The 14605-nt window shown below is 40.0% G+C and overlaps 1 protein-coding gene across 1 annotated transcript in view; it reads right to left on the reverse strand.

The window, feature by feature from the left end:
• Window positions 1-14605, reverse strand: part of LOC137297013 (uncharacterized) — a 145290-nt gene that overhangs the window by 119252 nt on the left and 11433 nt on the right. The window contains exon 2 of the mRNA XM_067828958.1: window positions 2655-2726. Within this exon, the coding sequence (XP_067685059.1) occupies window positions 2655-2726 (72 nt within the window). The remainder of the gene's footprint in view (window positions 1-2654; window positions 2727-14605) is intronic.

Raw genomic sequence — 14605 nt, forward strand, 5'->3', positions numbered from 1 at the left:
ATTTCATTCGCGTCATGTTCGTAGTTCAAACCGAATATTTTTCACCGTAAAAGTTATTTCTGTGTTTTGACACTCATTGGTTCTGTTATGAAATTCCTGAACGATACTGACAAAGCTCTCAGTGTAGGAAACCTTAACTGTTAATGGTAGGGAAGCCTTTTAAAATAGCATAAAGAAAATATTGTAAGTAGGAAAAGAACTATTATTTTGCGCATTTGTAGATTTCGTAAGAACAGTCGACAGATTCTGGCAGTAACGTCAAGATGCATTACAAAGTTATTCATAACATTTATTAGAATATTCAGTCGTTCATCCCTTGTAACAGAAGAAATTGCAAACATTTTCTAATTTATATTTGGTGTAAGACAAAGAGATAACTTGCAAACTTTTTGTATGTGTTATTTCTAAATGACACTGGAACATCGCTCATCGAGTACTCTGGTAAATGCGTTGAGATAAAACCATTTTTTATGAAGAAATAGAAAATGTCATAGCTAAAATTGTATTAACGTATGGAGATGGCGCAGTGCTGTTTATGTCAAATGACACCAGAACCGGGCTTCACCCATTATACTCATGGGGAATGGAACCCGGGTCTTTGGCGTGACGAGCGAATGCTTTAACCACTAGGCTACCCAACAGCCTTACGTCAGGTGAAGATATAGATGATTAATTTCACTGTATTAGGTTTAGCCACTCTCTAAACGTGTGCCGCGCTGTGGGGTACATTAAAACGACAAAACCTTTTCTGAATCCATGCATAAAAGCAGAGTCGATTGCAGAATTCAGACTGTCACGATTATATAGTTCAAGAATTAATAGTGAGTGAGTGAGTGAGTTTAGTTTTACGCCGCACTCAGCAATATTACAGCTATATGGCGGCGGTCTGTAAATAATTGAGTCTGGACCCGACAATCCAGTGATCAACAACATGAGCATCGATCTGCGCAATTGGGAACTGATGACATGCGTCAATCAAGTCAGCGAGCCTGACCACCCGATCCCGTTAGTCGCCTCTTACGACAAGCTGAGTCGCCTTTTATGGCAAGCATGGGTTGCTGAAGGCCTATTCTACCCCGGGACCTTCACGGGTCTCAAGAATTAATAAACTCACTCATTCATCAAGTCAATTCAAGGTCTTAATTTCGTTCTTAATTAAACTTAAGATATTTTGTAGCTCTTTTATTAATTCTTTTTTGTAGCTCTTTTATCAAGAATTAATAAAAGAGCTACAAAATATCTTAAGTTTAATTAAGAACGAAATTTAGACCTTGAATTGACTTGATGAATGAATGAGTTTAGTTTTAGCAATATTCCAGCAATCGCACAGTGGGGACAGCAGAATATGTCTTCACAGACAGGATCGAACCCGCGTCTCCCGAGTGACGAGCAAACGCTTTAACCACAAGGCTACCCCACAGCCTTTTCAAATTTTCTATGAAAAGTTAGAATAAAACACTTATGTATTACATTCTGTGCAGCAAAAGGATACTGTATGTCAGCTGGTCGTCCTCTGGGCCTGCTTAACGCCATAGTTATGCCAATTCTTTATGGTTGCCAAACATCGGTGAATGAAACCGTTTGTGAAAGAAATATTCACTTCTTTTACGAAACATCTTCAGAAAGCGAACTCCAAATTTTATTATTTTTGTGGAATTTTCAAACGATGTCAGATTATAAAAATATATATCTTACTGTGCTAGGATTTTAAAAGGAAAACATATCATAATGCACTATGTGTCATAATTCAATGAGTGAGTGACATGGAGTGAGTGAGTAAGTGAGTTTACTTTTCACTGAGCAGTATTCCATCAATACGACGGCGGTCTGTAAATAATCGTGTACAGTCAGGCAATCCTGTGGTCAACAGCATGAGCATCAATCTACGGAACTGAGATACGATGACATGTGTCAACCAAGCCTGACCACCCGACACTATGTATACGGGCCAGAGGCCTTATGTGCAATAAACCATCTTGATCTTGATCTTGACCACCCGACCCGTTTTGCCACATCTTAAAACAAGCATGGGTTACTGGAGATCAATTACAACCCAGATATTCAAGGGTCGAAAACACGGACACATAGAATGATAGCTTGATTGAAACAAATATTTATTTGATAAAGTAAGAGTGAGTGAGTTTAGTTTTACGCCGCCTTTTAGCAATATTCCAGCAATATCATGGCGGGGGACACCAGAAAATGGGCTTCACGCATTGTACCCACGTGGGTAATCGAACCCAGGTCTTCGGCGTGAAGAGATGAAGTAAGAAACCAGGTGCAGGTGGATATCGCAAAATCAAATCAATGCTATCTCAAAATACATTTAAAAAAATAATTGATATCAAGATGCAGTTGTGGATCTGTGAACAAGGTAAATCTTCCAATGGTAGAATTTTAGGAAATGTATTTTTATGGGCAAAGGATAGTGGCATTAAGAAAATCGTTATCCACCTAACAATATCCGGATCATGTTGAAACCTGGAAAGAACGTTTGTATAAATTCCCAGTTGTGTTCTGTACGTGATCCGAGCCCCAATGAGTGATGTTAACAACACCTTAATGTAGTTCTCGAGCACACAACTTTTGCACAATCAGATCTTGCGATCACAGCGTGTGAGATCAGTAACAAAACAATCCTAAAAGTTACTCACAGTGTTCTCAGTGAAGGAGACGATAACCTTTGATGTACGGGAAACCCTTCGATGTCCATGTCGTAGATGTACCTGAAACGAGAAAAAAGTTATTATAATTTATTTACTTCTTTACACGCATGTTTAGAAGTTGGAGGGTCAGACAGTAGATGATTGGCGACGATACAAGAGTATGTATCGCAACGTCGCATCATCTGAATAAAAAAGTTGATAATCCTTAAGGTTTTGTCCATATCTTTTATGTATTTAATGATTAATTGTATGGTTATCTGAAAATGTCAAATCCACACTTCTTAACACACAATGGTTTCGGAAAAAGGTCAAAAGAACAGTAAAAAGATGGTATGTATATGTGTGTGTGTAGATATTCAATCTAACAATGTTGACATTTTCCCGTCTTAAAGATAACAGTCCTGTAAAGGCCATGTGATAATATACACGCGTTATTTGACAGGAATATGTAAATGCCCCTTTCTAAAACAGCATGAATCGGTTTCATAGTTACTGACAATTCAACAGTCAGTGTAGCAGTTACATGAGCTACGTTGTATTTTCTCTAACGATTCTTTTCATGTATATTCGCAAATCCAACACTGGAGCAGACATGAAATATGCTTGCTCGGTGTTTAGGCTGGTCCACTGGCATTTCATTGCAACATCAGGCGAGAGAAGAGTTTTACACCTCTTTTAGCAATATTCCAGCAATACCACGGCAGGGGGACACTAGAACTGGGGTTCACATTTTGTACCCATGTGGGGAATCGAACCTGGGTAATCAGCGTGGCGAGTGAATGCTTTAACCACTAGACTACCCCTACCACCCATCAGATGAAGATACAGATAATATATATCACTATATCAGTTTTAGCCAGTCTCCAACTGCGTCTGCGTGGATTACATGGAATCCGAATCCATGCGTAATCTCTGCTAAACGCGGAGTCGATTGTAGGATTCTGACTGTCACGAGTCTAGTTATTCAGGAATATCAGCGGAGCCTGTCAGTTTGATTTATGACCAGACGGGTCAGCTTCCTCCTCCACGCCATGTTGCCGCTTGCTCTGAATTATGTCCACACAGCAATGTCATAACTGGTGTCACTGTCGTTGTGAACAATCAGCTCGTGCATTAACGACTTTGGAACACGCTGAGATGGTAGGAAGACCTGTTAACCTCATTGTTCACACTGACACGTGGCATATTTTTCGACACAGAATTAACTTTGTACTTTGAAGTTATTTAAAAGACTAGTTTAAAATGATGTCGATACACTGGGCTGCGTTTATTACGAAAACGCCTACAACGAACTATCGGCTAAAACGAACTGTTTATGGATTCTCACTTTAGTTTAATGCTTATCACAAAGTACACATATGACGATCTAAAATTAGTGTTCGTATGAGTTTGTTATGACCACAGTACATTTATACTATACTATTTTTTCCATATTTAATTTTTCAAATCGTTAATGAATCAAGCATTCTTCATCTCCTTTTAGCATCAGCGGATGTGAATGGTGTTAGAGACCTGGCTATGCATACTATCCCCCCCAAAAGAGAAACGCACAGACGAGAAATCTGTTGCGAAAATATATTTTCAAACATGTATAACTCGTCCACAAATAGACTTTAATGCATGAAATTTTACACTAGTTTTTAGAAGAAGGTAATGTCTTTACATCCAAGTGGATACTTGTAGATAACAGTGACGTTGAGGGCGATTGAGACGACATAGCGCGACCCGGATGACCCGGACCAGTCTCTTTCAACCTGTTCCGTACAGTATGACAGGATATCCTCCGAAGTTCAGGCACCGTGGCTGCTGTGCTCTCACCCGTGGCTGTACGATCACGCTAATGCAGTGCCCGGGTGTACCGATCTTGGGCTGCATTGTTAACTCGAGGTCTGCCTGTACGGGGACGGTCATTTGTTATACCTGTTTGGTTGCAACGAGCTGCAAGTCGTGATATGTTGCTGGCAACAGAAGACTGGTAATCTCTAGCCTGCATTCTTTCAATGGCGATGTTCTTTGTCGCAGAGTCAAGACGTGGTGTAGTGATTTGACCATGGGACTCCATCAAAACGAGTGAGTTAGTGAGTGAGTGAGTTTAGTTTTACGCCGCACTCAGCAATATTGCAGCCATATGGCGGCGGTTTGTAAACATTCGAGTCTGAACCAAACAATTCAGTGGTCAGCAATATGAGAAATGAAACAACATGAAAAATCAACTTTTTCAGGTAAAATCGATTTTGTACTTGTGTAGTTGTGTAAAATCATGTTATCAACACTTTTGTTAAAGATTATGGCTATTGTTTGAACGCAGTAGGTAATTAATATATTTTTTTTTCAAAATACAAATCGCATATGCGTTTCGTTTTTTGCATAGAATATCGTTATCACACAAATTGCTTTAGATGGTGTCTTCTTGTTCATGTTCTCAATTGCTCAGGGGAAAACGACGGATCGGTTTTCAAGAAATTGTAAATCGATGTGCACATCTTTGGCAGGAGATGTTAAAATGTCCAAATGTTCAGTGTCCTTGGTTCTCTGCTGACAGAAGCACCATTAGCACCGGAGTTGTAAACAGAATACAAACCGGTCTGCCCAGCGTTAGACTTCGTTACCATATTAAGCTGTGAAGCTAGTGATAAACACTGCTTTATTAATAATACAGCTTGTATTTCACCCGAATGTACATGAATGACACAAAGGAGATCGCTGACAGTCACGACGGCACGCCAATGGGGCAACTGGGGGTACGATATGGACATCCTCTGGCGTTAATCATTTTTTACTTTATATGAGACGTGTTCTGGTAGACCGAAGTTCCAGAGGTTCTTCGTACGCTCAGTTCCAAACTACAACTGATGCGTTTCTTGCTACTTACAGTATGGTTCAAAATAATTGAGAATAGCTAAAGCATTTCATATTATTAAACGAGAACAAATCAGATAAAATTGAATGTATTGTGAAAGTGAACTGACCTATTCATGATGTGTAGGTAACAATTTAATATTTTATCAAGTCTCCTTGAGCTTCACGGCACAGTCTAAGACGGGTAGGCATACTTCCTATCAGAGAGGTTAGTGTCTCGTGAGTTATGCTGTCCCAGTATCGGACCACTTCTCTCTTCATGTCTTTAATTTTTGTCAACCCCTTTTGATTCACACATTCTTTCATCATCCCCCAAATGTTCTCAATGGGATTTAAGTCAGGACTATACGCAGGAAATGGTAATGCAGTCACATGTTTCTCCTGAAACCACTGCTTGGCATGTTTTGCGGTGTGTTTAGGATCATTATCTTGCTGCAAAATCCAGTCATTTCCATAAAACACATGTGCACTTGGAAGGAGAAAATTATCTAATATGTTAGTGTAGCGTTGACTTGTCGGATTTCCCTCAAACACACACAGCGGGGTCGTTCCTAATAAGGATATCCATCCCCATACATGAAACTTTGGGCTGTATTTAGGTCGTCGATACAACGGTTCTGACGCAGACTTTGTCCATATTTTCACATTATTGGGACATACCCATATTGAGCTTTCATCAGTAAAAATCACATTTTCCCAGTCAAAGTTTTCATGTGCCAAACACCACTCAACACGCCTGTCTTTATGTTCTTGTTTCATGAGAGGAGAAGGAATTCCAGTCTTTTTCTTCCATCCAAGATCAATCAAATTTCTTCTAACTGTAGATTTTGATACAACTGTTGATCCCCTTTCTATCATTTCATACCTGATGTTGGAGATGCTTGCCCTTTGCTTTTTAGACGCTAAAATTCCCAGCCGGACGCGATCTGAGAAGTCCAATTTTCTGGGTCTCCCTGCTCCTTTCTGGTGCCCAAAATCCTTTCCCTCTTTAAAATTCCTCCTAATCCTATACACAGTAGAAAGAGGAGTTCCTGTTCTCTCTGCCAATGTATTTACATCATCTATTCCTTGATTACACAACTCAAAAATCAACCTTCTTTTATCTTCAGCAGACATTGTTGACAGTGCTGAGGAAAATGACGTCTGCTACAAATTCAGGGGAGGTAACTCTAATTGTACTATACTCAGTAGGCCAAGATGAGTTACCTCCCTTATACCATTACTTTTAAGTATCAGTGAATCAGTTGAGGTGTTAGGATAGCTCAAAGTAAGAAGAAAAATTCTCAATAATTATGAACCAGACTATATAATCCCGGCATTGACTCTGGAGAAGTAAGCCCAAGTTTTTGCTTTTAGTTGCGTAAAGGCCAGTGCAGGGACCTTTTGATCCGACGTCATGTCCTCATGATCAAAGAATTTAACAAGTAAGCGGAAGTTGGATGGATCTCCACTTGTGACCGGGCGTAAAAACCTTGCAGCTAAAACTGCTTGCAGGCTCTTGCAGTGTCACAACCACAAGTGCGCGTAGTACACAGTTTATTCCCGGAATGCCGGCATACTCACAGGAATCCGTTGTTGTTTCAACTATCCATGTACAGTTTACAAGGTGCTACATGTATCACTCAAGAAAATGACAAAATAAATTTCAGTAGTAGATGTGAAAAATATATATTCTGACTGACAATATTACAACATACATAATATCACCATCCATTGATTGAACATGCAAAAAATGACAAATCGAGTATGGAAAAAAACCATTTGGCATTTTATTCTAGCAGAGCAACTGACACAATACAATGATCGTTACAATACATTATGACAAGCTCTCGATCACTTCAGGAATTTCTGAATTTCGCTGACCTAAGATAAAGAGATGTCCCCAATAATTCCCAACTGTCTAAGGATCAGCACGGTTCGTTGATTTGCCTGCCTTAGACAATACCTGACGGCATTCAGGGAAGTACCCGCACTACACAACCCTGTGCACTTGAAGCACAGAAAGACACACACACAAAGACACACACAAATACACACACACAAAGACACACACAGAGACACACACACACACAAACACACACACACACACACACACGATGGTATCTGACCACATGGTGGACACACGAACACGTGCAGACATCTAGATGCGGGTCAAAATACCTAGTCATTGGTCAAAATACTTGGACTATGTGTCCCAGTCCACCTAGCTGCAAACGGGTGCCTTGTGAGAATTAGGCTATGGTATAACTCGTTACGCTTGACAGGCCGCATGAGGTGAATACTCCCCAGGGAGTTGAGCTGGTTAAGAGAATGCCATCCATTATCAAGGGAACACTCCAGCACCTTGGTCGTGTTCTAGTTGTGTGGATATGTGCGCTCTATAAATATCCTATAACAAAAACCAACCCCGTCAGCAAGCTGACAAGGTGGGGCTGTTACCCATAAGATGACTCCACGCCCTACTATAGTTGCAAAGCAATTGGCGACGGCGTTATCATGTCAACGTATTAGGTGGTCCATAACTGACTTAGCTGCAGAATATTTTTTCAAAAAATAAAGTTGTCAAACTTGGATTGTTTACATGCTAAAACCACATGACAGAAAAACTGACAATCGCGTTTTATCAACTTGTGTGACTGACGTGCGAAACACCCGGCGTCCTTTCTAATTAATTATATTTTGACCCGACAGATGATAGTCCGAAATAATACTTTTCTCTATCACTGACGTGAGAGCCGTAGCATCTAAACGGTAAAACCATTGGTATTGGTAACTATTATTATCTAGCCTCATGTAAGAATGTCGAGTTTTGATTGGTTCACGTGACTGATAAAATATCATGTACATTCATCCGCCAGCGGGAGTATAAAAGTCGTATACTCCCGCTGCGAAGTCATATCACCCCGCTACGCCTCGGTGACGACGCGAAGTGAGAAAAGCGTGCATCGACAAGCCTTTAGTAACGTGCGGTGCATTGAGGTCAAACGATCAGGTGGTGTCAACAAGGCAGCAAGTCGATTCGATGCGTGTTGTTTTGTTTTGATTTAGTGAAAACATTCAGCTAGATAAATGCGTTATCACATTGTGTCTCGGGAAATACGGGGTTTTATCAGTCCCTCGTCGATCCTGTGTATACTATAAGTTATCACATCGTGTCGAGGGAAATACGGGGTTTTATCAGTCCCGAGTAAGGTTGTGTAATACAACCTTACTATTTCCCTGGACACGATGTGATAACTTAGAGTATACACAGGATCGACATGACCCAGAGCTGGTCAAAGTAAATGACTTTCTTCTTGAAGGAATAAATAAACCTTACATAGCATCAAGACTGTTATTGACCATTACACCCTCGGCTAAATCTCCAGTGGTGCTGTATTGCCTGCAAGTCTTGGATCCGGAACCACACCGTGCAAGTAACTTCTTTAGCATTTGAATAAGTGAGTTTAAATTGTTTTAGGGGGCATTAGTTCAACTAATCGCGGGTGAGTGAGTGCAATGGGTTCATGTCACCATTGCCACAGTTAGATATGGTTAGATACATTGGAGATCCGTGAAGGTCCCAGTGTAGAATAGGCCTTCAGCAACCCAATGCTTGCCATAAAAAGACCACTGAGCTTGTCGTAAGGGGCGACTAACGGGATCGGGTGGTCAGGCTCGCTGACTTGGTTGACACATGTCATCGGTTCCCAATTGCACAGATCGATGCTCATGTTGTTGATCACTGGATTGTCTGGTCCAGATTCGATTATGTACAGACCTCCGCCATATAGCTGGAATATTGATGAGTGCGTCGTAAAACTAAACTCACTCATTCACTCAGATACATTGGATACAATAACTGTAAATAACACCAAGCATAAAGACTATATTTGAATTAAAGTTTGTAAGCTAATTTAGTTTTACGCCGCTTTCAACAATATTCCAGCAATATTCCCGCAATATCACCAAAAATGGGCTTCACGCTTTGTACCCCTGCGGGGAATGAAACCAGGGCTTTGGCATGACGAGTGAACGCTTTAACCACTGGGCTACCCCACCGCCCATTTTGAACTTAAAAATACACTAGAAGAACATCACGTGCTAAATAACCTTTTCAGTATCATCATGAAGCTATCTTCAAGCACAACAAATCGGTAACGCCCTTAAATGTATTATGATGTATTTAACATCGTTAACACCAAAATAACACCATTTACGAAGATTGACTACAACGGATCCTCTAAATTTCCTGAGGACACAGACATATATCGATTTAACCTCTTTTTCGACACAAACAGTGCTAGAAATGTTCCATGTTCTCAAAAGATATAGAATTAGATGATTTTATAAAAAGGTTTCATTTTAGACGACAAGACATCACTAATATGACCGCAGTAAAGTATGGTGGGCAGTTGGTGGGTCGGAGGCTGAAATACTTTCGAAAACTAAAACTGAGTTCCTGCTTAAAGCTAAAAATACTAAATTTCCCCTAGCTCATTTCCCAAAATAAAGTATTGAACTTCACACTGTGATATGCTCAAAAAACTCTAATTTCGCCAGCTCATTTACCCAAACAAAAACTGCACTCGACACCGTGATTACCACGTGCATTACGTCCGTCTCCACAATCTGGCAAGGCCGTGACGAAATAAAAGAAAAAGAAAAGGATTCCTACCCAAAAATCAAAAACTCTTTTACAAGACGACATTTGTCGATAAACGGTTTCCATATATAATGGTATATGTCGATTCACTTCACCCTGATGCTTGGAATAATAGTTACTAACACTTCCATAACCTTACACAATACATCAATAGTGTATAGTACCTATTTAACCACACCGACATTATCAGTCTTCTTTGTCTCCATACAACAATCAACTCTGGAAAGCACAAATGCAAAACATCCGTGGACATTCCCAGTAAGTTAAGTATATTTGATTTTGGAATAAGTTATTGACTTGCTTTGTTTCTCATGCCGCAGGTTGGTTGTCTGAGTGTCCGCAGGGTAACGGTTTCTGTTTGTGTTTTCGTCACGTGTTTGTGACCCATCGGAAGATTGCATGCTGGGAAATGAATATCGGTTTTAATTGTATACTAGGCTGTACTGTTGTGTACTTTGAAGATTCTATGCGAACATTAAACCAATAGTTATTGTTTACGTTGTCTGTAGCAACTGGAGTTACTTGACGGTGTTAGAGCTCAATGGATGATAATCAGAAGCAACGTGCGCGAACAAAATTTCGACTGTCTGAAAAGACACGGCGACTCAATTTCTCACCATATCAACTTCACATGAGCCTTTGCAAACTCGGGGACTTGTCTTGAACGTCATTAGGAAACAACGCTTTCGTACTGCTTCGTTGTCAAGGAACTGATTAACCGTTTTTATTCTCCTGAGTAATCCAAACTTAAAAAAAAAAGAAAAAAGTGTATTTTCTAAAAAAAACCTAAATACCGGAGTAAATGCGTTTTGTTACTTTTGTCTGGTTAAGCCCAGACTTAATGATGACAAATCAAAGCAAGATAAAGCTAAATGGATGTGCGACGTCACTCCTGCAAATGGACTACATGATTTGTATCAACAATGACGCATAGATATATCACTTTGAGAAAGGAAGGTGATTTGAAGGATTAGTCAGTACAAGAACACAAACATGAGTGAGTGAGTGAGTGAGTATGGTTTTCCGTCACTTTTACCAATATTCAAGCAGCATCACGGCGAGGGAGCAGGATGTGGTTCATACATTGTACCCAAGCGGGTATTTGAACCCAGGCTTTCGACGCGACGAGCGACGTGAGAAGACGCTTGAACCACTAGGCTACCCCACTGCCTGCATGAATGCCACTATCTGAATACTGTTTTGACCAAAATTGACATAAATGCACACAGGCACACATACATTGTAAGTCTAGTCATTGGTGGTGTTGCGCAGTGGAATTGAAAAGTTGAGTCGAAGCGTACTACTTAGGGAACTACTTCTCTTGGCTATAAATGGATGAACTATAACAACAAACATGAGGAACTAAACGTGAATCTCTTATAATGGGTAAGAAACTTAATGTGAAACCTTTAAATTCTATTTTCTATGCTTTCTGTTGGTATTCCAAGATTGCTGCTCTGTTACAGCTAGCTATCGGTTACTGTTTAAATTCTAATTAACTATCCTACATCCTACCTGGACAAGCTAATGGTACAATCGTGACGTCACCTAACTCGACCAAACCTGTACAGAACACTGACCGTTTCGACAGTGTTCCACGTGGTTAAGTGAACGTGGTCTGCCCGCACGTGAAGAGTCATGTTTCTCGGTGACCTTTTCGATGGAGCGTTTGCGCGATCCGTCCATATGTATGGTCTCCAGACCAGGGGGTATTACGATGAGATATACCCTGACTGCACATTGGCAGGTACTACAGTGGTATCTGCAACTGGAACCCAGTGATCTACCGTAAGTCTCACAGAACGACACATATCTGAATGGGTTTATACAGCCAAAATGATCAATATCAATGTGAATAATAACGACAGACAAACACCTGTCACACCCCGACAGTCTCGCCCTTTTTCTTTGACCATTTATGTTTAATTTACCTGTACCGTGTCCTGCAATATAGGCTCATGTCAAAAAGTAGTGATTCCAGTGTGCAATTTCATGTAGTATTCCGCCAGCCTGTTAACAGGATGTGTTGTTCGGATGAACACACGATTGGTTGTTTGACGCCACATTTCTTATATTCCGGCGGTTTCTAAATAATCGAGTCTGGACGAGACAATCCAGTGATTAACATCATGAGCATTAACGAGGTTTGGATTCGACAAGACATTTCGTACATTTATCCATAAAATAAGAACTGAAGGATAAATGAACGCGCTGTCTCAAACCAGAAATACCTTCCACTACCTGTCTGCTCGGTCATAAAACAAGGGAATAGAGCTTTAAAATACACATTTTTCGCAACATTTTCATAATTAGGTTTCAAGTCACTTCCGGAGCGTCAGCAGTTATCGTTTCCTAGTTCATCCTAATTGTCCAATTATAGAAATGTATTGTACAATTTCGACGTAGCATCTCTTTCTGAATTCCATTACTTGCCGCTGCCAAGACTCATCTCATACTGTCTCCCACTTGCTAACCATGTAATCACAGGTGACTTCTAAATTGTTGGCAGTAATCATCTTTGTCAGTTATGCAAATGCGGTTCCTGTTTAAATAATTGAATAAACTTTGAATAATGTCTTCCAGACTAGGTTTAAGTAGTTCGCGTCTTGGTGGAATTCACAAACTGAAAAAGGAAAACCCGATATGGAGTATACCCGTTCTTATCAATCCCGCACCAAATAACAAAACCATCACCTATATACATCACTGCATCACTGCCAAAGAACTTAGTGTTGAATAATGCCAACATGTGGTAAGTATATTCAGTTGATATGTGCACGTATATTGCACTAACATCCATGCTCGTGTTTTCTTCTCTCAAAACGCTAACGTCATGACATGCCTGTGAGATGCTACAAGGTCAGTAGTTATGGCTATCTCATACCTTCGGGTACCCACTCACTGACAGTTGAACAGAGGCAATTTTGAAGGCTAGGGCACACCTCTTACATGTGCTTAAGTCCAAGACACTCTCAGCTATAAAATAGATGATCAACACTAATTGCATATAATCTCATTAGGTTTAGTCTCCCATAATTCAAAGAATTACCACTCAAATGTCGACAAATATTCGTTCTGTATTGCATTTCTAAAATATTTTCTATATTTTTGTACTTTTTAAACGATAAACCACAAAGTTAAGGTTTCAGTATACCAGAACCTCTATATATCCCACCGTTCCACACGATAAATTGAAGGAAACGCTTGTTCCATGGACCATTAACCAGGGTATCTATCCAATGCAAATATAGTTATGGAAACGAATAAGAGAACACATGAGAGTACAAGTGTTCCTTTATTCTTTTCCAGGTTTCCTACCAAAGAATGTATCGTACTGAGTGAAATTCTGGAAATAAATATAGGAACACGTGTACTATCTGTTCAGAAATGTAGTGGACGTTGATGCAAATAGTGGACATTCTCATTGGCATCAACTGTTTGTCCCGTCTTTCTCGTCAGTTTCTTCATGCATACGAATCGGAATTTCTGCTCGGATTGTCAGGTACATGTATATTGATTGTCTGACATCGTATAGAAATGATTGAGAGGCCAATTCTAAGAGTCAGTTGTTCCATTTTGCAGAACAATATTCTAGCAGCACTAGAATTTTCTGTTGACACATTCAACAGTAAAGCTGTGAAAACTTTATATGGTAGACGCGTGAATGTCATTTCCAAATTTGACAGCAAAGATGATGTTCGATTGAAATTTACCTTGTTCAGCATGTTCCTGTGTTTCAAATTCAGGTTAAGACCTGACCTGTTTTAGCACGTATTTGTGAATAGAATTATACGTTCACCTTTAAGGGTCACCTTTTTGCGAAAACCCGTTGGAATAGCCTGAATGGGTTATTGTAGCCTAAATATCTCATGGTTATTAATGATTTTGCTTTTATTTACAGCGATAACTCAATGTATGATTAGTCAGCATCGTACAACAGCCTCACTTTGGGATTTCCCCCACATTAAACAGCTCACTGGGAATATATCTTTCAGTGTAAGATTTAAAGACGTTACTCATTCGTTTGATGGAAAGGGTTTTATGCTTAATTTATATATACAGTATATAACGCCACATGTTCACTGTTTGTTAGCTCATTTCGGGTATCCCCAGTCGTGAAAGTGTTGAAGTATTGCAAAAGCGGCGTAAAACCATACTCACTCACTATTACAGAAGGAAATCCCAAACACAGAGACACTGTTTAATACTGTCGAATATAAATACTGTAGCGTCTTGTGAGGTGTACAGATGTCGGCAATGGGCTTCGGTCGGGGTAAACCGATTCTGTCATGTGACTTTTGATTCAGATAATGTTTACAGATTTACGAAAATACACCAAAGTAGACCCAGAATAGTTGATTACACCAGATCCCATCGGCATGTACATGCATGTACATATCTCCACCATCGTTTGGACATGAAACACATTCTTTGA

The sequence above is a fragment of the Haliotis asinina genome, chromosome 9 (genome assembly GCF_037392515.1).
Source record: "Haliotis asinina isolate JCU_RB_2024 chromosome 9, JCU_Hal_asi_v2, whole genome shotgun sequence".
Classification (NCBI taxonomy): domain Eukaryota; kingdom Metazoa; phylum Mollusca; class Gastropoda; order Lepetellida; family Haliotidae; genus Haliotis; species Haliotis asinina.